Source organism: Orcinus orca, chromosome X (genome assembly GCF_937001465.1).
Source record: "Orcinus orca chromosome X, mOrcOrc1.1, whole genome shotgun sequence".
NCBI classification, from domain to species: Eukaryota; Metazoa; Chordata; class Mammalia; order Artiodactyla; family Delphinidae; genus Orcinus; species Orcinus orca.
The window spans coordinates 63098305-63120497 of record NC_064580.1 but is presented as its reverse complement, the minus strand read 5'-3'; the positions used below and the strand labels follow the sequence as shown (position 1 = coordinate 63120497).

The following is a 22193-nucleotide window of genomic DNA, read 5'->3' as shown; positions in this document are numbered from 1 at the left end:
AATGTCAATACTACTGAATGGGAAAAGAATGATCTTTTCAACAAATGCTACTAGGACAACTGGATATCCACATGTGAAAGATCATGAAGTTGGGCCCTTTTCTCACACCATATACCAAAATTAACTCAAAATGGATCAAAGACCTAAATGTAAGAGCTAAAACTATAATACCCTTAGAAGAAGAATACTTGTACACATAATTTCATAGCAACATTATTCATAATAGCCAAAAAAGTAGAAACAACCCAAATGTTCATCAGCTGATGACCGGATAAACAAAATCTGGTATATATATACAATGGAATATTCTTCAGCCATAAAATGGAATAAAGTACTGATACATGCCACAACATGGATGAACCTTGAAAACATGCTAAGTGAAAAAAGCCAGATACTAAAGACTACATAGTATATGATTCTACTTATGTTAACTATCCAGAATAGGCAAATCCATAGAGACAGAAAGGAAATTAGTGGTTGCTAGGGTGCTGAAGGGTGGGGAAATTAATACTTAATGGGTATTCGGTTTTCTCTGGACTGATGAAAATGTTCTGGAATAGACAGTGGTGATGGTTGCACAACCTTGTAAATGCATACTACTTGTGAATATCTGAATTGTGTACTCTAAAAGGGTGAATTATATCCGCAAGGGAAAAAAATAGACAGAGGGACAAATTTGATCCATGGGCCATAGTTTGTCAAGTCCTGGTCTAGAGCAGTGATTTTTAGAGTCACACAGACTAGATATAGAATCCTAATTTTCAATTTATGAGCTCTGTGACCTAGAACAAGTTACTTAACAGCTTTAACCCTCACTTATCTTTATATAATGGTGATATGTACAGTAGCTCTGAGGCACAGATAGTATAGATAACCTGCCCAAAATCACACAACTAGGAAGTGATAGAGACAAAATTAAAACCCAGGTGATCTGGTCCAGAGTCCATGCAATAAATGTTGAGTGTGAACATGATTATAATCATCATCGAGGGCTTCCCTGGTGGTGCAGTGGTTGGGAATCCACCTGCCAATGCAGGGGACACGGGTTTGAGCCCTGGTCCGGGAGGATCCTACATGCCACGGAGCTACTAAGCCTGCGAGCCACAACTACTGAGCCCACGAGCCACAACTACTGAAGCCCGCTTGCACCTAGAGCTGGTGCTCCGCAACAGGAGAAGCCACCATAATGAGAAGCCCGTGCACTGCAACAAAGAGTAGCCCCTGCTCGTTGCAACTAGAGAAAGCCTGTGCACAGCAACGAAGACCCAACACAGCCAAAAATAAAATGAATAAATAAAAATAAATAAATTTTTATATATATATATAGTTATAAAAAAATCATCATTGAGTTTAATACATATCCAAGTGTACTGATCCCATTTCTCCCTTTGGTATCTGAGCACATATTAGCACCTCTGCTTCCCTAGCATTTGATTTAGGGTGAGGATGCTTCCCAAGCCTCCAGTGTTCTGCTAGGGAGCATGTTCATTCTTTCATCCGTCCATTCATTCGTGTATTCATTAAACATGCATAGTATCTGGCCTACTGTGTTCTAGGCCCTGTGCCATATAAATATAAAAAGAGGTCATGGACATATATATACTACCAAACGTAAAATAGCTAGCTAGTGGGAAGCAGCCACATAGCACAGAGAGATCAGCTCGGTGGTTTGTGACCACCTAGAGTGGTGGGATAGGGTGGGTGGGAGGGAAATGCAAGAGGGAAGAGATATGGGGATATATGTATATGTGTAGCTTATTCACTTTGTTATAAAGCAGAAACTAACACACCACTGTAAAGCAATTATACTCCAATAAACATGTTAAAAAAAAAAGACAGATTCTCTGTCCTCAAGGAGCACAAAGTCTAGACGGGAAGAGAATCATAATCCAGGTGGTAAGGGCTGTAGTAGAGATTCATTAAAGGGTGCTGTGGAAGTGGAGAAGACCAAGGGCAGAGTGTGGAGGTGGGAGGAAGGAAGGACCTGTGAGAGTTTCCTGGGGAAGTGGTACCTAGAGAGGAATGTGGGGTAATCAGGAGTAGGAGGGGACAATTAAGTCAAGAATGAGGTTAAAGTGTATACACAGGCCGAGAGGCCCAGGAGCCCTTGGCAAAACCCCCAGGCACAGGGTCCAACATGACCAAAAGCCAGGCTGCAGGGGGGACCTGGAAAAGCTCATAAGGGCCTAAGTGCCATGCAAGTTTGGTCTTGAGCAACTACTCAGCATTCCCTCTCCACCTTACCCGACATTATTTTCTTTGCCACACGTATCACCATCTGATGTACATCCTTGCTGTTTATTTACTGTGTCTCTTCCCACTGGGATATGAGCTCCCTGAGGACTGAGACTTGGTTTTGTTCACGTTTGTTCTCTGCTCCATCTCCTTTGCCTACCACAGGCACATGTTTGTATTGCCTGGCTACCGTAGGCACGCAATAAATATTCTCAAGGGAATGAGTGAAATAAAATGCAGAAACTCATGTCCTGAGGGCTCTAGGTAAGATAGAGAGCATTACGATACAGACTCAACATCTAGGAGCTTACAGACTAGAGGGGGCCTAACAGGTGGTGGACATGAGCCCCTATTACACTCTGTCTCCTCTCTTCCTACACTTCCTGCCTTCTCTCCCAGAACTTTCAGACTACCCCCTGACCATTCAAATTTCCTCTTCCCTCATACACATTTCTCCACCCCAGCCAGGACTTTGCACTCCCTGACGGTGGCCCATGCCCCAAACTGCCCACCCTCCTGGCTCTGCCCATCCCAAATCCCAGTCCTGAGATCTGTCTGCATCTACGAGGTGTTGTTAGCATGATCAAACTAATTTTCACTAATGTATGCATCACTGTCAGAGCAGTCTAGGGTATATGAATTTTTTAACTTTTTGTTATGGAAACTTTCAAATATATACACAGCAGAGACAAGAGTATGATGAACCCGCATGTACCCATCACCCAGCTTCAACAATTACCGACATTCTGCCCTTCTTATTTCTTCTGTTCCTTATTTTTTTCTTGAAGTATTTGAAAGCAAATCCCAGGGACCATACCATTCCACAGTTGCTGGACTATAAATATTTCAGTACGTTTCTCCAACAGATAAGGACCTTTTCTTAAATAACCACAATACCATGATCAAAGCTGACAAATTAATAATTCCTTAATACCATCTAATACCAGTCACTGTTAAGTTTTACCCAGTTGTCTCAAAAATATCTTTCTGCATGGACTTGTTCAAACCAGGATCCAAACATGGTTTACACATTAGGCATATACTATTTAGGCTTAAGGCCACTTGGTAGAATTTCAAGCCTCATGGGAAATCACCTCAAAGCACCTCTGAACATTCCAGATTCTCTAACCCTAGGAACTTCAGTGTGGCCTCTCCCTAGCTGGAGAAAGGAGCTAGCCATCCAACCCTTCATCAGATCTTTTTTCTGTTTCCCAATAAGGGATGGAGGGATTGTTGCCTCAGGGTGGGATGGGGAGGGGAGAACCAGAGAAATGCCTCGCAACTAGATTTCTGCTCTGCCTCCTATCCAGACCCCCCAGTCTCCACCCCCATCCTGGCAGACCTCAGAAATATTTGGTTCAGCCGTGTAAAAGTAATCGTAATTGCAGTCATTCCTGAGAGCTGCTTACCATTATGCCTAATTACAGTACAGCACAATAATCATTATGTTTATCATTAAAGATGTGTCAGATTGACTTTGCCATGAGTTTGATTTGATTTCAATACAAAACTGCTTCAGTATACACAGCCTTCAGAGCTTATTGCTTCTGGTCCCTATCAGGGAGCAGGGGACCAGTTGTTGGCAAGCCAGCAGCTGAGCATCCCTTCCCGTCCTGTCCTGTCCCTCCCATCCCATCCCGTCCCATCCTGTCCCGTCCAGTCCCATCCACTTCCGTGTGCTCTGACTGCTGCAGCTTAGGCCGGAGGTGCCAGCCCGCCTGCCCTTCCTCTCTTCCTCTCCACGGGCTGCACATCTGGGCTCAAGGCAGAATGATTCACTTACAAACAGAAATACCGAAAACAACAGAACTCTGCAGGCTCTGCCAGCATCAACTGCTGATTCCCCCGTCCACAGGGATCTCAGTCAAGCTTCTTATTGACTCAATCCGTGCAACATCTTCATTATTCTGCCCACTGGGGGGAATGGAGAATGTGAGATGAGCCGATGTGTCCAAAGTCATCGAGTTCATCATTAGCAGAACCAGAAGGAGAATCGGAGGCTGTGGCTGCTGAGCCGGAGCTTCTGTGGGAGCCGAGGCTGGGTCAGGCTCTGTCCATTAGGCCTTCCTCTCTGGTAATAGATGCATTTTCAGTTTTCAGACGTACAAGATGATGCTGTCTGTGCTGCTGGGCAACTTCTTGAGAAGCAGGCACCTGAGAGTTGAGTGGGGGGGAGGGCAGCACTTTTCCAGCTCACGTTTACAAGTTGTGGGAACCAAGCTAATAGCCAGGACCATACCTTGCCTCATAGGTACATTGTCAGGCTGCCTCTGCTGGCAGGTTTCTTGCTGCTTGCCAGCACCGAGGCAGTCACTAATCAGGTAAACCAGTGTGGAAGAAGCATGTCTACCATATCAAATCATTGCCAAATGAGCCTTCCTTTTGGGTCCTCTGCAGACCTGATAAATGTGGCCGGCTCACGTATGCTCAAATGCTCATTCATTCAGCTGGCCTTGAGTGAGGCCCATCTTTGTTCCTGCTCTGTGCTAGGTAAAGCTACCATCTGGTCTTTGCTTCTGAGAGCTACACTCCTGGCCGAATGGGGAAGAAGGGTGTGTAAACAAATGTGTCAGAGTGGGCCTTAGGGCTGTAAAAGACCTTGTGACGGCACAGGGAGCAAGGATCTCGCTTTTGGGGAGTCGGCAAAGACTTCAAAGAGGTTACATTGGAGCTGGGTCTTGAAAGATGAGTAAGAAGGGAGGGCCGGGCATTCTCTGCACAAGGAATGGTGAGTGGAAAGGCAGGGAAGTGTGACAGAGCATGAAGAAACCCAGGATCCTTTTGCAGATGTAAGCTATATAACTTTCCATTACGGTATCTCAAGGGCTTAATAATTTAAAGTTAGACTTCCGGGTAAACTATCACTCCAGTTTACTGATTTTCCATGGCCTTTGCTTCCCCACCCCACCACCACCCCCGCCTCTGCTTCTGTGCCAGCCTTTTGGCCTTTCTGCAGTCCTCTGCACTTAGCTCAAAAGCTGTGGTGAAACATGCCATTTCAATTTGTTCATTCTAAATTTTGCACCAATCACATTGGCCCACTGAATGGCTTAGCTATCACATTGGCCCACTGAATGGCTTAGCTATATGTTCTAGATTTCTCGGAGCAGCAAAAGGAGGCTGTTTTTCCCTAGAGTCAATCCCAAGGAAGCAGAGCCTGCCTGCCATGGGGAGGGATGGCACAAAATCTCTGGAGACACCTGGACTCCATGTGCTAGGCCTCTGCTGCCCCAAGTCTATTCTCAACCAAATGGCCTGTTTGCTTAGCTGCTGACTGCTGTCTTCATTAAAGGGACATTAAAACACTTGGTTTGAGTGTAGCAAGGTAATGAATAGTTCTTGTGTGGACTCTTAAGTAAACTATTAGGGGACTTGCCCCAGTACACCTTTACTAATCTGCTGATGAGCATTAGCCACTTCTAGAGCATTGAAAGGGCCCACGAGTTAGAGTTTTTGTAATGAAAGTGACCCCCCGCCACCACTTCTGTAGCCTCTAGAGCTTTTCACAACATTTCTTCCATTGATCCTCATAAACAACCCTTTAAAGTTGGGAGGGTGGAGATCTGTGTCCCTATTTTACCAACTGGGAGATTGAACCTTGTGGGGTTAAATGATCCCAAGTGGTTCCAACGTTATTGGAACCGTCATGATCACGGTGCTGGGAGCTTTCCTACTACCACGAGCTACCTGCTGCTGAGCCATCCTCCCCCCATGGCTGGGGGGAGGCGGGGGGGATGGAATGTGGGCAGAGGCAGCGCTCCCACATTTACAGGACAGCTAGCTGCCATCATGCATGCAGTCTACACACTCCCTGCACCGTTCGCTGCACACTCGCCTTAAGAAGGACCTCCAAATGTTTCCCGTGTTAGTCCCACGCTAGTACAGTAAAGAGCGATAAAGAGCAACCTCAGGAAGCAAATACCCCTCCAAGATGTAAGTCATTTACTCCCTTTTTACCAGCAGGATCAGGTTCAACCTGCATAAATCTATTTTGGCGTATTTTAATTGCTTGTAAACTGTTTCCTGGATATGCCACCGACCATGAATAATTAGAATGATTTCAATCACTGGGTTTTTGAAAGTGAACGGGAGGGCAGACAAGAAGGGGCTGCTCAGAAGGGAGAGTCATTAGTTAAAGCCTGAGTGGGAGCATTGTCTCCTCCATCTCTTGTTTTTTTCATGATGTGACTAGAGCCGCCTGTTTTTTAGCTACTCTGGCTGCCCTTCATATTTTTATGCATCTCTCATGTTAAGTAATGCTAGCTGCTGACAATGACCAGACCCAAGTGGCCAGTGTCAGAGTCATTCATTCACTCATCCAAGATGGATGGAGCACCTACTATATGCCAGGCCCGGACAAAATCTCAAGGATAAGAAAAAGAATAATGCCCAGTTCCCAACCTTGAGGAGACCATGGCCTGGTGGGGGAGATGGGCACATAGAGAAACAATTACACTATGGTGTGATAAGTACTAGAATAGAGAGGTTGACAGCAAGCTGTGGGAAAGCAGAGGAGGAACTTTCTCCATCGGGGGCGGTTGGGGCCAGTGCAGCTGAGAAGCAACATTTAGCAGGGGTGCAAGGGAAGCAGAAGACTTGACCAGATAAGGAGGAGTAGGAGAGACACTCCAGTGCAGTGTGGCTACAGTGTGGAGGCCAGAGCCTGGCCCGTGGTGTGAGATAAGACTGGAGGAGTCAGTTGCGCCAGACTGTGAAGGCCTTTGTATGTCCTGCCTGAGAGTTTGGACTGGGTCCTACAGTCCGTGGGGAGCCAACCACGGTTTTTAAGCAGGGGGAATGACATGATCAGATCTGAATTTCGGACGGAAAACTCAGGGAGGGAGGGGAGACAGGGAAATCGGTTAGAGGCTGACTCAGAGAGCACAGCTTTGCTTTATCTTCCCTCTGGACTCCAGGAGCTCTTGCCTGCATGTCTATTATGGCACTTACCGCAGAGCGTTAGAGCTGCTTGTTTGCACAGCTGCCTCCCCATCCACTCCTTGGGGGCAGGGGCTGAGTCTCAGTCATCTCTTCGCACCCAGAGCCTGGTACACAGGAGTCCTTGGGAGACATTGGTATCAAGCGAATGAGGGAACAAATGAATCAATAGGATATAAGCAAGTTCAACTCTGATTTACTCCCAATTAACCACTGTGATGGATATATCAGACAGAAATCCTACTCTGATAGAATATCAAGTCCATCCATGACTTTTCCTCTGCCTCTGCCAAGCCCATCAACCTATCATTGTCCATCACAAAGGAAGGATGTGCTATTCAGAGAAGACAAGAAAGTTGCTTACAGAGCTGTGCTGGTGCTACTTATGACCCTGTACTCTGTTCTTTCTCATAAATTAATTTTTGATGACTTGTTTAGAACGTATCTTCATTGTCTTCATTCTGCTCCTTCTGCCTTTCTTACCTTCTCTCCCTGCCTATTTAAATCTCGTTCATCCTTCGAGGCCAGTTCAGTTGCTTCCCATCACGCATCACCCAGCCCCACACTCAGAATTCCCACTTGAGTTCCCATAGCTGCAGAGAAATGACTCACCTGTAGTGTTCATCTCATCATAGTTCTTCCTGCACCTCTCTGCCTTCTCTACTAGACTGCAGGCTCCTCAAGGCCAGGGATTGTCTGCTTCATCATTGTCTCCCTAGCATCTCCCCACCCTGCATCCTGCCTCAGAAGATAACCAGTGAGTGTTTTCAAATAATACCCCAAGCATATTGCATGCTGTCTGGCTGTCCCCTTAGAGATAGTGCCAGTCTTGGGAGTACCCTATGCCTCTCTCTATCTTCTTGCACCCAGTGAGATATGTTTTCCTTCATCTGACAAATGGCAAAAAGAAAAATCATTGTTCGTCAAACAATGGGAATATCTCCCAGAGATAGAAATCCCCTAATCTCTATCCCCTAATCCCATATCATTTGGGGTATTTTGAAAGCACAAAATCCAGTGCCTCTAAACAAAACATAAGCACACTGATCCATTCAGGGTCATGAATTCAAATCTTTGCTGAGTAGCTTATTGTATGATGGGTCTCACCTATGGTGCTGAGTGAACAAAAAGAGAAGATGAACATTCTCTTTGAAGGAGTTATACTGAATTAGCTCAACTTAGAACACAGTAAGCATCAGGTACCAAGAATTCAAGTTTTCCAGGTAGAAATGTCCGGCAGACAATTATTAATTCAAGTCAGAGGCCAGGGATAAACACTGAACCCAAAAATTTAGGATCTCTGCATGCAAGTGATTTAAACCACAGCAGAGAGTGTAAACTCTTGCAGAGAGAGAGAAAAGAGCTGAGAGGACAACCTGAGGGCACCTACGTTTAAGAGATAGGTAAAGGAAAATGATCCAGGGAAGGAGACTGACGAGGAACAGAGAGAGGAGTGGTGATGAGAGAGAAGACAGTGCCAAAGATGAGGCAGTAGTTGATGACAGGTGCTGCAGAGAGATCAAATAGGGTGAGCGATCACTGAAAAGAAGACATTAGGTTGGGTAATTAGGGGGTCGCTCTTGGTCTCCTAAGGCAGGAATAGCAAATATAGGGCACGTATGACTACATCCCTCCAGCCCCCACCCTGCCTACCATGTATTCCCATGAATTACTTGACAAACTGATTTGGGCACATTTTCCTGCTGAACCTAGACACAGCCTCAGAATCCTTCTCAACATAGTACCCCCAAGCCGCTACTACCAATCAGTCAGAGTTGCCAACAAGCTAAAATCTCTTTGCCATTCTTCTAGAAAACAGTTCAGTGGAGGTGTGGGGAAGAATTCAGACAGCAGCATGTTGAAGTGTCTGAGAAATGAAGAGGTCAAGGCGCTGAAGAAAAAAGAGATCTTAAGAAGTTTAGCAGTGAAGGAACAGAGAGGGCAGTTGCTTGAAGGAGTGTAAGGATCGGGCCAAGGCAGCACTTACAATCCTCTAGTAGAATCCATTTCTTTTTTTTTTTTTTTAAGGCCGCACCCCGCGGCATGCAGGATCTTAGCTCCCCGACCAGGGATCAAACCTGCGCCCCCTGCAGTGGAAGCGCAGAATCTTAACCGCTGGACCACAGGGAAGTCCCAGAATCCATTTTCTTAAGGTCATCTTAGTACTTGTCCAGCAGCAAGCCAGGTAAAGCAATATCCCTGTACTCTTCCTTCTTCTATCCCCACCCTTGGCTAAAGGGAAAATTGATGTAAAAAAGCTTTGTGTGTAGGCTTGTTTCCAAAATATTCATTTGATCAACAGAGACATATGGTATAACCAGAGTTGGCCCTGCACATATTTATGAAGGAGGAATTCTCTCTAATAGTGGAAATTTGAGGATCAGCCGTAATGTGGGGAAGATATTAGTCTTGGCCAGGGCCCTTCCCCCAAACCCCTTGAAACCACACCCTGAAGGAAAGCCTTGGCCTGCAGGGAGTCCCCCTAGTGAAGTGGCAGCCACCCTGCCCTTGTTTCCTCTGCCACCTCCTCTGTGCCTCCCCTTCCTTGCCAATTTACCCCATACACATGTTTTTATCTCCTCTCCTTTCTATCACCTCTGTCCCCCTGCCTCTTTCCTGTCACTTCCAAGTTCTCATTCCCTCCTCCTCTCTTCCATTTCTCTCTCTCTCTCTTTTTTTTTTTTTTTTTTTTTTTTTTTGCAATTTTTTTTGGCTGTGCGGCATGTGGGATCTTAGTTCCCTGACCAGGGATCGAACCTACATCCCCTGCATTGGAAGCGTGGAGTCCACTGACCACCAGAGAAGTCCTCTTCCATTTTTCTTAGTCTCATTCATTTGGATCCTTCTCTTCTTGTTCTCTCTACCCTCTTTCTGGCTTCAGAGTTTTGGAATACAGGGTAAGCTCTTCACAAGTTCGCCCTCATTCACTCTGAATGGACATTAGTAAAGAAATCCAGTTTTGCTACTATCCATTATATGTAGAACTCCTGTTTCTTTGTACAGTTGATAAAGCACAATAAATAATAATAATAATATCTATCATTTAATAATAACATTTACTGAGCACTTACTGTGCTCCAGGCACTGTTCTATGTGCTTTACATGAATTAACTTACTGTCACAACAACTCTACAAGTACCTTCTCTTATTATCCCCATTTTACAAAGAAAACCAGGGCACAGAACAGTTAAGTAACTTGCCTAAGGTCACACAGCTAGTAAATGGTGGAGCAAGGATTTAGGGCTTATCCCCTATGACTCCAGAAATCTCATTCTTTAACCACTATGCTTTTTGCTTCCTGTTGTGATGGAAAGCCCACTGGACTGAAAGTCCTAAGCCATGGGTTCAAGTTCACATCTGTTACTTTAGCACTGTGATTTTCTACAAGTCACCTCACTTGTCCAGTGACCCACACGTGTGAGGACAGTTTACTGTACTCTAGCCAGTACCACACAGTTAAGCTTAGATTTATTCCTCTGCCCTTCCTGTAATTATCTTTCTCATTTAGATCTTCATCTCCTCAAGAGCAGTCACCAGAACTTATTCTTTGTTTGTACTCAGCTTCCCCTCAAGAACCTAGAATAATGTTCAGCACCTAATAGAACATGTGCGTGTACGCACACACACACACACACACACACACACACTACTGTGGGTTAACTAACATAGGAACCTTACTGAATACACAGTACACTAAAGGGCTATATATGTGTGTGTGTTCATGAAGCCTCTAAGTACTTTAGCTAATGAGATAAGACTAGTTAATACTGGGCATATTCTTCATTTAAATATAATCGGTGCTCAAATGAGCTAAGAGTTCCCAGGTTTACCTGATTATTTTGCTTAATAAAATTTTTTATACCAATAGTTAAAATACCATTAAAACTTCTGGATAATGAAACTATTTCCATGCCTTATTCATTCATTCACTTATTCATTCAAACAGTTCTTGGCACTGGTGTATGAGCCTCACCATGAAGCACTTCTTAAGTAGGGACCCTGTTCAAGTTGTGAGATGAGCTCCACAGGTGGGATACAGATACAGTCTAGATGGGGCTCTGGGTTTCCATCCTCGTGTCCACTCCACATGTAACATCTTGTCTCCAGTAGCCCACATCTCCCTGACCTCTCAGTCATGCTCTGGACAATCCTAATTCCCCGTTCCCCTGCCTACAAGCAATCGCCTTTGATGTGCTGCTTCCTGCCAGTTCAGTCCAACGACTAACGGGGTTATTATTTTTGTTTGTTTGTGTTGTAAAGCCATGGCAATAAAATTTACTCCCAATAATACCACTGCAATTTTGTGTCCTTAAAATGTACCATAAGTGATATATGTAATAACTGAATTTCCTGTAAATAGAAATGTTTTCCTGGGGAAAAGAGGGTTTTTTTGTTTCCATCATGGTTGGGCCCAGGTTCTTTGATGGAGTAATTGGTGACATAAGAAAGGTTGAGAAGCATCTTACAAGACCATGTTATGGTTCAAAGTGCTGATGCTCTGTCACTCTTGTTGTGATGAGTTCTGTTCCCAGGGTGAGTCAAGACAAGAAATGCTCTTCCTGGCCAGGGCCCACATCACAATCACCAGCACGACCTCCCTAGCTGATGACAGAGCAAAGCCTCAGGGGTCTGTAAGAGGGATTGGCATCAACCTTGGGCTTACCCTGATAGGATCAAGTCTAACTTCTAGGAAAGGGTAAACCTTGAGTTAGCAATAAAAATTTTGAGAGCTTTTTGGAGTATTATAAAAAGGGGTCTGGCTTTTTATACTGACTAGGAGGGAGGGATGTTAGTTTAGCCGCAGGAGTCTATTGCCAGTGTGGCAAGTGTATTCCTTTAGGCATCTTTCTCATGCTGAATGTCATCCCTAAGGCTCTAAGAGATTTTACTTTACCATTCTGTCTCTTCTTCTCTGGTTGCTCTTTTTCTGCCTAGTCACTGGCTCTTTTTATCCCCCTACTACATTAGTCCTCAGCCATGACCTCACTTCCACACACCATCATCACATCTCCAGCTGCCTGCTAGACGGAGTGACCCACATATCCTACTGTCATCTCAAACCCACGAAACCCAAGCCCATCCCCTTCCCTGAGCCAGACTAGCTCTTCCTACTACTTTATCCCAGCTCTATCAGTGGCACTGATTCTCCTACTTACCCCGACTCAAAACCTAGGAGTCAACTTTGACCTCCCCTGCTCTCTTTCCTCCACAGCCAACCACTTACCAAAGTCCTCGGAAGTCTACCTTCACAATGTCTCTTTCCCATCCTCTCCATCCCCACAGCAATCACTCTTGTTCAAGCCCTTGCTATCTCCCCCTTGAACTATGGCAGTGGCCTCCACACTGGTCATCCAGCCTTTGTATACTGCTCCCAGGTGTCCTAAGGCACAGCTCCAGTCCTGATATGCCTGTCACATCAAGTCCTGTCTCCTCAACCTGGCGTTCAAGGCTTCCCTTGCTCTCCTTCTAGAACTTTAGCCAACTTCCCAGACTTGTCCTGCCTCCACTAACTACCCTCCAACCCCACCCCATCCCTGCCTATTTGCAATCACCCATCCTTCAAGACCCTGATTCTCCCTACTGGATGTGCATGTCTTCAGAATTTCATTCCTTCAACAAACATGAATTGAGTACCTATTATTTTCCAAGCCCTATGCTAGGAGCTGTAGGTAATAGAAATATGAATACAACAGTATTCTTCCCTTGTGGCACTCTGGCTAAGGAGCTAGAAAGACAGATATAAACAACTCAAAATCCCTATCAGGCTGCCTCTGACTTCCATCCTGTGGGCTCTTCCCCTCAGCCTATAAATATACTTTTAAGACCCTCCCATCTTAAAATACCACCCTACTCCAGTCCCACCCCTGTACCAAACTCTTATAAAAAGGAGAGTGTATGTGTGTATTCTTACCGTCATTCTTTTTTTTTTAATTTTTATTTATTTATATATTTTTGGCCACACTACATGGCATGTGAGATCCTAGTGCCCTCACCAGGGATCGAACCCACACCCCCTGCATTGGAAGGGCGGAGTCTTAACCACTGGACCACCAGGGAAGTCCCCATCATTCTTACCTCTACTTCTTCCCATCAACTCTTCAGCCCCCTCCAGTCAGGCCTTGTCCACACCCTCCACTGACTTTGCTGCAGCAAAGATCTTCCCATGGACAAATCGGAAGACCACCCTCCTTTTACTTCAGCTGTCTGCAACATCTCAAATCATCACCAGAACCGTTTCCTCTCCCTCTGTCCACCTCTGAAGTGTTGGCTGTTCCCCATGATTCTTTCCTCACCTCTCTTCTCTTCTCTTACTCTATAGGAAGCCTCCCATGCTGGCCAAGGCAATTCCTTGGCAATTCTCATCCAATTCCTTTATGTCATTGATAACTCCCAAATCTATAACACATATTCTGTATCTTAGGCCCAGCCTCTCACCTGAATTACAGACCACTGTATCATCACGATTCTGACCCTAAACATGCTCCCCGTTGAACCCCCCTCACACATATACACCCCACCACAAACCCTTGTCCTCTGCTTGTATTCCTCACCCTGTCACTGTACCTCCTACACCGTGGGAAATCCTTGACTCTCTCTTCTGCCTTACTTCCCACATCCAACTCATTGTTTAGTCCTATTGATGCTATCTTTTAAGTTTTTCACTCTCGGTTCCTCCCACAACTGTTCTGGCTCAGGCCCTGTTACCACTCAACATGGCTCTAGCACCAACCTTGTCACTGGTCTCCCTATTTGCATTCCTCCCCTCAGATTCCATTCCATTCTCTACACTGTAGCCATTGAATCCTCTCAAGTGCCCAGCTGATCTGTTCATCCCCTCATTTCCAAGCTCCCCCAAGTTTCCATTCACTTATGCCACAAATAGTTACTTGCCACCTCCTAGGGACAAGCACTGTTTTGGGAACTGGCACTGACATTGGGGAGCAAAAGAGTGTTCGGCCCTCGTGGACCTTCTAGTCTGGGATCAGGCCAAATGCCTTAGTGTGGGGAACACGCAGCGCCTACCGTGAAACTCATGCTGCCTCCCCAGCCTCGTGTCCTGATCCTCCTTATGCCCTACCCTCGAGCAACATCAAATTGTGCTAAATATGCTGTTCCATTCCACAGTCCCTGCTCTTGCCCAGGCTCTCTTGGGAATGCCTCCCTCCCACCCACCAGGCCCCCTTTGCAGACCCCGCCCTACACAGTCACTTCCTCTGGGGTAGTTTAGAGGCTCCTATGGGTAGTGCTGATCTCCAGAATGACCTGGGTTCAAATCTCACACCACACGTGCTAGCTGTGTGACCTCTGTCAAGTTATCTGACTATTCTGTGCTTCAAATTCTCATCTTAAAATGGAAGTAATTCTAGAACCTCCACGTGAGTTGGTTGTGAGAATTGTCAGTCCATAAAAAGTGCGCAGACACTTTAAGTGCCTGACACATAAGAAGCCTTTAATCAATATTAACTGTTAACTGTTATTGACATAGAAAACAAACTTATGGTCACCAAAGGGGGAAGAGGGGGATAAATTAGGAGTTTGGAATTAACATATACACACAACTGTATATAAAATAGATAACCAACAAGGACCTACTGTATAGCACAGGGAACTATACTCAATATCTTGTAATAATCTATAAGGGAAAAGAATCTGAAAAAGAATATATATATACATATATACGTATAACTGAATCAGTTTGCTGTACATCAGAAACTAACACGACATTGTAAATCAACTATACTTCAATTTTTAAAAAGAGAAAAAACATTAACTGTTATTACTTGTGACTTTAGTATTATCATACTGTTCTCATCATACTGACCCCTCCTACTAAGCATATCTTACAATCTTTGCACCCCAGTGACTAACCTAATCAGGTTAGGTACTTAATAAAGTATCTATTAAGTGCCTACTGACACCTAGTCAGTAGGTACTTAATAAATGTTGAAGGAAGGATAAAAGGATTGGCTGTGCCGGGTTTGTGGTTTGGTTTCCTGTGACCACATAGGATTAGGAAGGAATAACAACAACCTTAAGGCTTCTTCTGAATATCTTCTTGACCAAATATCTAAGCGTATGCTGTTTGCATTGCATGAGCAAGAGCTGGAGGGGAGTGAGCAAGAAAGGCACATTGAGCTGGCCTGAACCGAGCAAGACTGAGCTATTTTCCTTTCTTTATTCATTGACTCTTGGGTCGAGAAGGGACCTGCTCCCCTCAAGTGCTATTCCCTTCCACTCCCATCCTTCAGCCCCACCTCATCCTTTCCATTTGCCCCATTCCTGCTACCATGTTCCCCTCAAACACGCATAAATGGAAACCCAGAAAGCAAAAGGAGCACTGAGGAAAAAGGGGAAGGGGTGGAGAAGGGTTAGCACCTCCCTTCTTCCTTTGCTGAGATCAAAGCCAGCTGTTTGCACTTGCCAGCCCCCTGGGCTCTTTCATACCCTGCTCCACCTGTCTGGGAATGGCATCGCCGCTTGCCTGTTTCCTTTCCTCTTCAACACTGGAGGGCAATTTCAGGGTGGGGCTTTGAGCTATTTCTACTGCTGGCCAAATCCCTCCACCCCAACATCTTTGTCTTATTGATCAGATTTCCTTTCCACCTTGCCAGTAAGTAACAAGTGGCTGAGCACAGGGCAGGAAACTATGAGAGAAGTCAGTTTCTCCACCGGCTCTAGGCGGAGCTCATGGTTTAAACAAGCGGGAAGCCACTGGGACTGCTGGGCTTTGTCTGACAGGAGGAACAGGCTCTTCTTTCTGCATCGTGGGGGGCCCCCAGTGCTTGGCCCAACATCCCCCAGGGTCTGGGTGAGGCACTGGTTAGGCAATAGCTTCTTGCCTCAGAAGAAGGGAATTCACATGTACTGACATCCTACCCTGTGCTGGGCCCTGTGGTCGGCCCTTTAATGTATATTATCTCTGTGATTCCTAACAACCCAGCCAGGTCAGGATTTATCATTCCTCTGGTAGCAAGGACTGAAAGAGATTACGAAGCTCGCCTGAGGCACACAGCTCTATTGGGTATGAAAATCCAGCTCTGCCTAACTCCGAGGCCAGGGCTCTTGCCGCCTCATCATGCTTCCTCATGCTTCCTCAAGAGCCGAAAAACTGTTCATGCCATAAATTGGCTCTTTGCATTATTCCACAGAATTAACTGAATGGCCAGCTAAATCTTTTGTGAATTAATGTAATTCAACATAATTTTAAAGTAAAGGTTGAAGGAAATTCAACTCTACAGGCTCCACAAAGAGAATGCGACAGAAGTTTCTGCCTTTGCAGAGTTCATGGTCCCGTAGAAAGGAGTTAACGAGTGCAAAACTAAAAGCATAATATAACACAGAAACAGAAATACCACGAGAGAGCCAGAGAGGGGAAGAGGGCACCGCACCACCTTTGCCTTAGATACAGCCTCTGCCTTCCCGGTGCCTGTCACTTCCCTCAGCCCCAAGCAGAGCTTCCCAAGGCTAGGACCAGTCAGCTGCCATGTGGAACTGGATCACAAAACAAGGACTTTCTTAAATCATCTGGGTCCCCTAGCCTAAGAATAGTGCGAATAAGCAGGACCTGGGAATAATATTTGATTAGCAAAGGTGGGAAGATGTTTAGGAGCCCACGCTTACCTGCAGCCAGCCTGCTTCAGCAAAGAATGGGTTATTTATGGGTTAGTTAAAGCCAGGTGCTCATGCAGCCAGGACAGGAGCCTTGATCCCAGTCAAGCTGAGCTCTCACGTGGCAGTCAGTTCTGGCCCCAGCTGACCGTCTTGCAACCATGTGCTCTTGGCCCAAGAGGGGGCTAAAGCCAGAGAACGCGGCTGAGCGTGCGGCAGGCCCTCACAATGAGGACACGTTGTTCCAGACGCTCAGCCCGAAACAGATAGCTCACAACATGCCTTGCTGACAGAGGCTCAGCAGTGTTATCTTCGTAGATGGAGACAGAACATTCCCTCCTCCTAGACCTCAGCGAGGCCCCCTGACTCTGATTTTTATAGCACTTTGATGCCACGGGTTTGGGTCCCCCAGAGTGGCTTCTTCGTTGCAGCTGCCTTTCTTCTATTGCTCTCTCTAAACCTGTCTTTCCATACCCGTGAAATGAGTGTACTACTTGACACCTTCTGGAGGAGGAGAGGCCGTCCAAGGAGAGAGGGCCACACCTGTTTGAAGCCTTCTCTTCCAGAGTCAAGCCCACGAGGTTCTCGGGCTTGGACTGAGGGGCCCTCCTTGGCTAAAAATACAAACCTCTCAGGTTTCTTTGATCAGAATGGGAGAGTTAGTTTCTGGATGTGTCCCCCAGGTAACCCCTCTTGTCCATTCCATATATGGATGTGGTAAAGATGATCTCTAATCTACAGAATTCGGGGCTTCAGGCATCAGAGAGTAATAACCCCAGCAGGAAGGAACTAGACCCCTCTTTCCTTTTTAGTTCAGTCCAAAAAAGAAAAAAAAGCATTATAAGCATTGGCACAGTCTTGGTCATTTTTCTTTTAATTAGATGTGTGGAGTCTTCTGTCATGGATGTGCAAAAGCCATCTCCCCATCAAATTACTCCCATAGATTCCACAAAGATGCTGTTAGAATCCCTAGAGATTGTTCCACAACCTCTCCCATGGTGCCAGATGTACATCCAGACTCTTAATAAGGATAATTTGGTGGCAATGGCAATCACCCTGGATTATTTTCTTAGAGGCTCTTTGAATGACATCAAATTCATGACACACAGCAAGATCCCTTTTGCTCATGCCCTCTGTACCATTTTTTTCCATGGAATTTGAATTTCCCTGGCTTACTTACCACCTAACAATATCACTATTGAAAGCACATAATGTTAAGGACCATATGCTCTCTCTCCAGAGAGTGTGCACAAATACTATTTCTGTTAAAAACTAAACAGAAATAGTAGCTTTGCATATTTCCCATTCAAAGGCTTATCCCAATTGAATGATTCCCTTTGTCATGGGGTGTTTTTCCCCAAGCGGGCCCTAATAGAGGAGCTGAATCAGATATTGTGACTTACCAAAGGTCACAAGGAATCATCTAGTGAACTAGAAATAGAATCCAAAGACCTTTATTTTGATTCCCTGAATTTAAAAACAAATAAACTCTACTACGGAGAAAGAAAAACTAGAGAAACCAGGCTCATTTGACATTCCCGGGTCAGGGAATTCAAGACAACCAAAACTAACAGGCAGCTGCCTTGGTCTGTGAGGACCAAGGAGGTGACTAAGGCACAGGTGCTGCCTGCCTTCAAGGAGTTGATAATCCAGTGCAGGGAGATCAGGTCGCTGTTGAAAAATCTCTACACACTGCAGAACGTGCTTGGGAACACCCAGAGGACCCCAGAGGAGGGTTTGTCCATCTTCACAGCCCCCGCAGCAGCAGGCACAGTGACCTGTACGTGACATGCCGGCAAGCACTGTCGATTTGTTGAACAAGGGCCATAAGAGATGTACCAACAGAACACTCTGGGGGTTGGTGGAGAATGAGGGACAGCTTTGTGAAGGAGGCGACATTTGAGCTGTGCCTAGAAGGATGGGGAGGTTTTTCACAGGCAGCAGGGGTTGGGGGAGGGCCTTTGCAGACCCCAGGAAAGAGCAATGGCAAAGATCCTCGGGGGGGAGGCAGGGGGTGGGGGAACGAAGCCCGGTCTCATTTGGGAGAGCCCGGAGCAGACAAGTGTGGCTAGAGAGCAGGGGGATAGAGAGGCTGGAGAGAAAAGTTGAGACATGAGCAGAGAGGACCTTGAACACCAAGCCAAAGAATTTCACAGTGGACTGTCATGGGAGGTTGGAAAATGGGGAACGGTTTCCTGCTGCATCCTCCTGCCCTGCCCACCTGGGCCTCCCTTACCTTGTCAGTAGCGGTGGATTTCTCTTGATTGTTCTGTTTGTATGTGGTTTGGTTTGGAGGTTTTCTGTGGTTTAGTTTGTTTTTTGGCCTTTCACTTTTCCTTACAGTTTTTCACAGCATATGGTCCTGATTATGTGCTGGAAATCACGCCAAGCTGCCGGCCAGACCGCAATGAGCCCCACCGAGTCCAGCAAATCCTCAACTACATCAAAGGTGAGCACCACCCCTCGAGTCCTGCCCTCCTCATTCCACCCAGCTTGTGGTGACCCATCAGTGGGGGCTTCCCCCAATACCATTTGTCATTTGGTGGCTAATCTTTACACCGACTTGGAAGGGAAACCTCTTCTTGGCCTGAGAGCTTGTTGGAATTCCGCACTGGTCACTCTGGTTGGGATTGTCATTTGGCCAGCTAATGTCACCTTCAGGGGAACAAAAGGTTCAACTTTAGGCACCTCCAGTGGAAAGCCAGTTCTAAAGTGTGCCCTGGAACTCTCCCTTTGAAAAGGGCAACAGTAAAATCCTCTCTAAGATGAGGGAAAATCAAGTCAATTCAGACTTGGGGTTGGGGGTAGGGGTGAAGGGTGCTCACAGACATTCTGTTCCAATGCATTTCCTTGGTTCAGTAGAGCCTCGAGTGACTGTGAGCCCACAGTGAGTAGTCAGTGATTCTGAAGCCCTGGGAGTGGGTTCCCCAGTCTCACTTAGAGCACTGGAGATGTGGCTGCTGCCCTACTCTTCCCTTCCCTGAGGCTGGCCTCCAATTATTCTGGCCTCTGGACAGAGGGAAAATGGCAGTCATCGGGTTATCACCCTCTTGATCACACTGTCCACTGGCTGTTTGGGGACACTATTGGTAGAGCCCCCCTCCCAACCCCAGCTGCTGCTTCTCAACTCAACTCACTTCATCTACCATTTTTTAAAAGTCATTTTGGCACCCACATTCCTGTTTAATTGAATGTGTGTACGTGTGCATATTTTTTTGGATCCTAATTATTTGCAAAGTTAAGAGGCCAAAGGTATCACATTGCCTATCCTGGAGAGTGAAATTCCCATGTTTATTCATCTAACAACCAAGACAGCACCAGTTCTCCTAACTTTGACTCCCTCATTGGAATAGAATCTAGCATGAAAGGGAGGCCTATTCTGTGTCAGAGTTAGTCTGAGGGAACACGTTGTATCCTGGGCGTCTTTGCCGATGGTGATATTAAGGCCCCGTCCTCTAGTGCAGCCAAGTCTGTGACAACAGCTGAGTTCATACGCAGGGACTCCACGTCCCAGGCTCCTTTGACCAGAGAAAAGTTTCTAAGCTCAAGAGTCATAGACTCATAAGGTTGTGCTCATAGCAATGCTTATTGCCCCTCTCAGGTGTCCCACATCCCTCAGCCTTTCCTTGACCCTGTAGTTTCAAGCCACCTCCCTCTGGCCTCTCAATGGCTACCAGCCTCAGAAGTCCTGACTTCCTAACCAAATCCTCCTCCCTCCTCCAACCTTTTTAAGGCTTTTAAAATCCTTCTTTTCCTGGCCCTTCTTCAGCCCTTCTCACTGCACTGCAGCCCCGATTAACACTCGTGCTCCCACCCTAGTTTCCTACTGCCCTTCTCAGATCCTGGACCAACTTCTCTTACCCCTTTTCCTTCTACCTTGCCATTTTCCCCTCATCCAGTCTCTAAATCCTGGTAGAGCACAGACAAAGCAATAGAAACAGAGAAACTAAACAAGGCTCTGCAGCTACTTGCTCAAACCTAGGTATGTGCAGATATCTGTATGCCCTCGTGCTTTCCTGCGCACATACCCAAGCACTTATCTCCAGAGACTGGTGACATCTTGCTATTGAGGAAATGGAAATGACAAGCGAGAGAAGACGTAAGGAAGGTAATTCAAAGGGAAGAGAACTAGGAAAGGTTAAGAAACCCAAAAGAAGAATAAATTTTGAAAAGACTTGAAATAAAGGATTAGTTTGAGGGTTGGTTAAAAAATAGTAATAATAATAATAGAAAGTCTTAGAGGATATGTAAGTTACATGGAAGTCAAGATTTTTTAAAAGATCCTAATAGGTTAAAGCAATATTCTGGCTGCAACGCCATGAAATTAAACTGGGAGGAAATATATGGACTAGGAATTGGGTCCTCAAAAGCAACTGGACACACACAAGATGGGAAACATGGCTTTGCAGCATTTTGTCTGCAAGAGAGTTAGGGAGTTTCGTCAGTGTGAGTCACCAGGGCAAGGTGGCCTCCAGAGATGCTAATGCAGTATCGACCTCACTTTAAAAGAACTGGAGACAAATAGAAGCATATGCTCCAGGAGGTCAGTTAGGATGGGGAGAGGACTGGAGCCCAGGCTCCAAGAGATCTTGTTGGAGGAGCTGGGCTTTTGGAGAAAAGAAGACCCAAGGGGATGTGGTTCTATATCTCTGAGAGGCTGTCACAGAGCAGAGGGCATAGACAGAGTCTATGTGGTCACAGGGCACAGATCTAGGATCCATGTGTAGATATTATTAAAAGGCAGATTTTCATTCAAGAGGAAGAAGAATTTTCTAACAATTAGAGCTGTCCAAAGTGGAACAGACTGCCCAGAAAGGAATGAGGTCTCTATTGCTGGAGACATACAAACAGAGACAAGACAGTCACTTGACTGTCATATCGTAGACAGCCTCCTGCATTTGGAGGAGGGTGATTATACTAGGTTATTGTCAATGTTCCTTCCAATCCTAAGATTCTAAGATGCTGTACATTAAAATGAGAAAATAGAAAAACAATAAAAAGAAGATGATGAGAGTGCAGGGGTTGGTAGATGAGTCACAGTTGGGGGGGCACGGGGGAGGTAATGCTGTGTATAGGAAAGAATTGATGAGGAGAAGAAAAGAAACTAGATGGCTGAGAGTGGGTGGGGAGCCAGGACAGCAAGTAGAAGGGCTATAGAATACTAGGAATCTTCAGATTTTTCCATTTAGCCATCCCTTTCATATTGATAAAGTCTTGTGTTCTAGCCATGCAAATGAGCAGAGCACATAAGTCCAGAAGCGAAAAGAAATTCAGTTGAACCTAGAAGAAATGAGGCTAGAAAGAAGTCCAAATGTTGCTAAAAATGGCCAGGCTAACCTGCTATACTGAGACCGTGCCCCTCCAGCCTGGTGACGCATGCTGCCATCAGATAGTGTGTTGCCATGACAATG

The 22193-nt window shown here is 45.8% G+C and overlaps 1 protein-coding gene across 3 annotated transcripts in view; it reads left to right on the top strand.

Annotated features, from left to right (window-relative positions):
• Positions 1-22193, top strand: part of HDAC8 (histone deacetylase 8) — a 243971-nt gene that overhangs the window by 200611 nt on the left and 21167 nt on the right. For 2 of the 3 annotated variants that reach the window (XR_004479895.2, XM_004285546.3), the window contains exon 10: positions 19126-19231. The exons of the other annotated variant lie outside the window; for it this stretch is intronic. Coding sequence is in view for 1 of the 2 variants with exons in the window: in XM_004285546.3 (XP_004285594.1) it covers positions 19126-19231 (106 nt within the window). In the remaining variant the exon portion in view is untranslated. The remainder of the gene's footprint in view (positions 1-19125; positions 19232-22193) is intronic. 3 annotated transcript variants of the gene reach the window in all.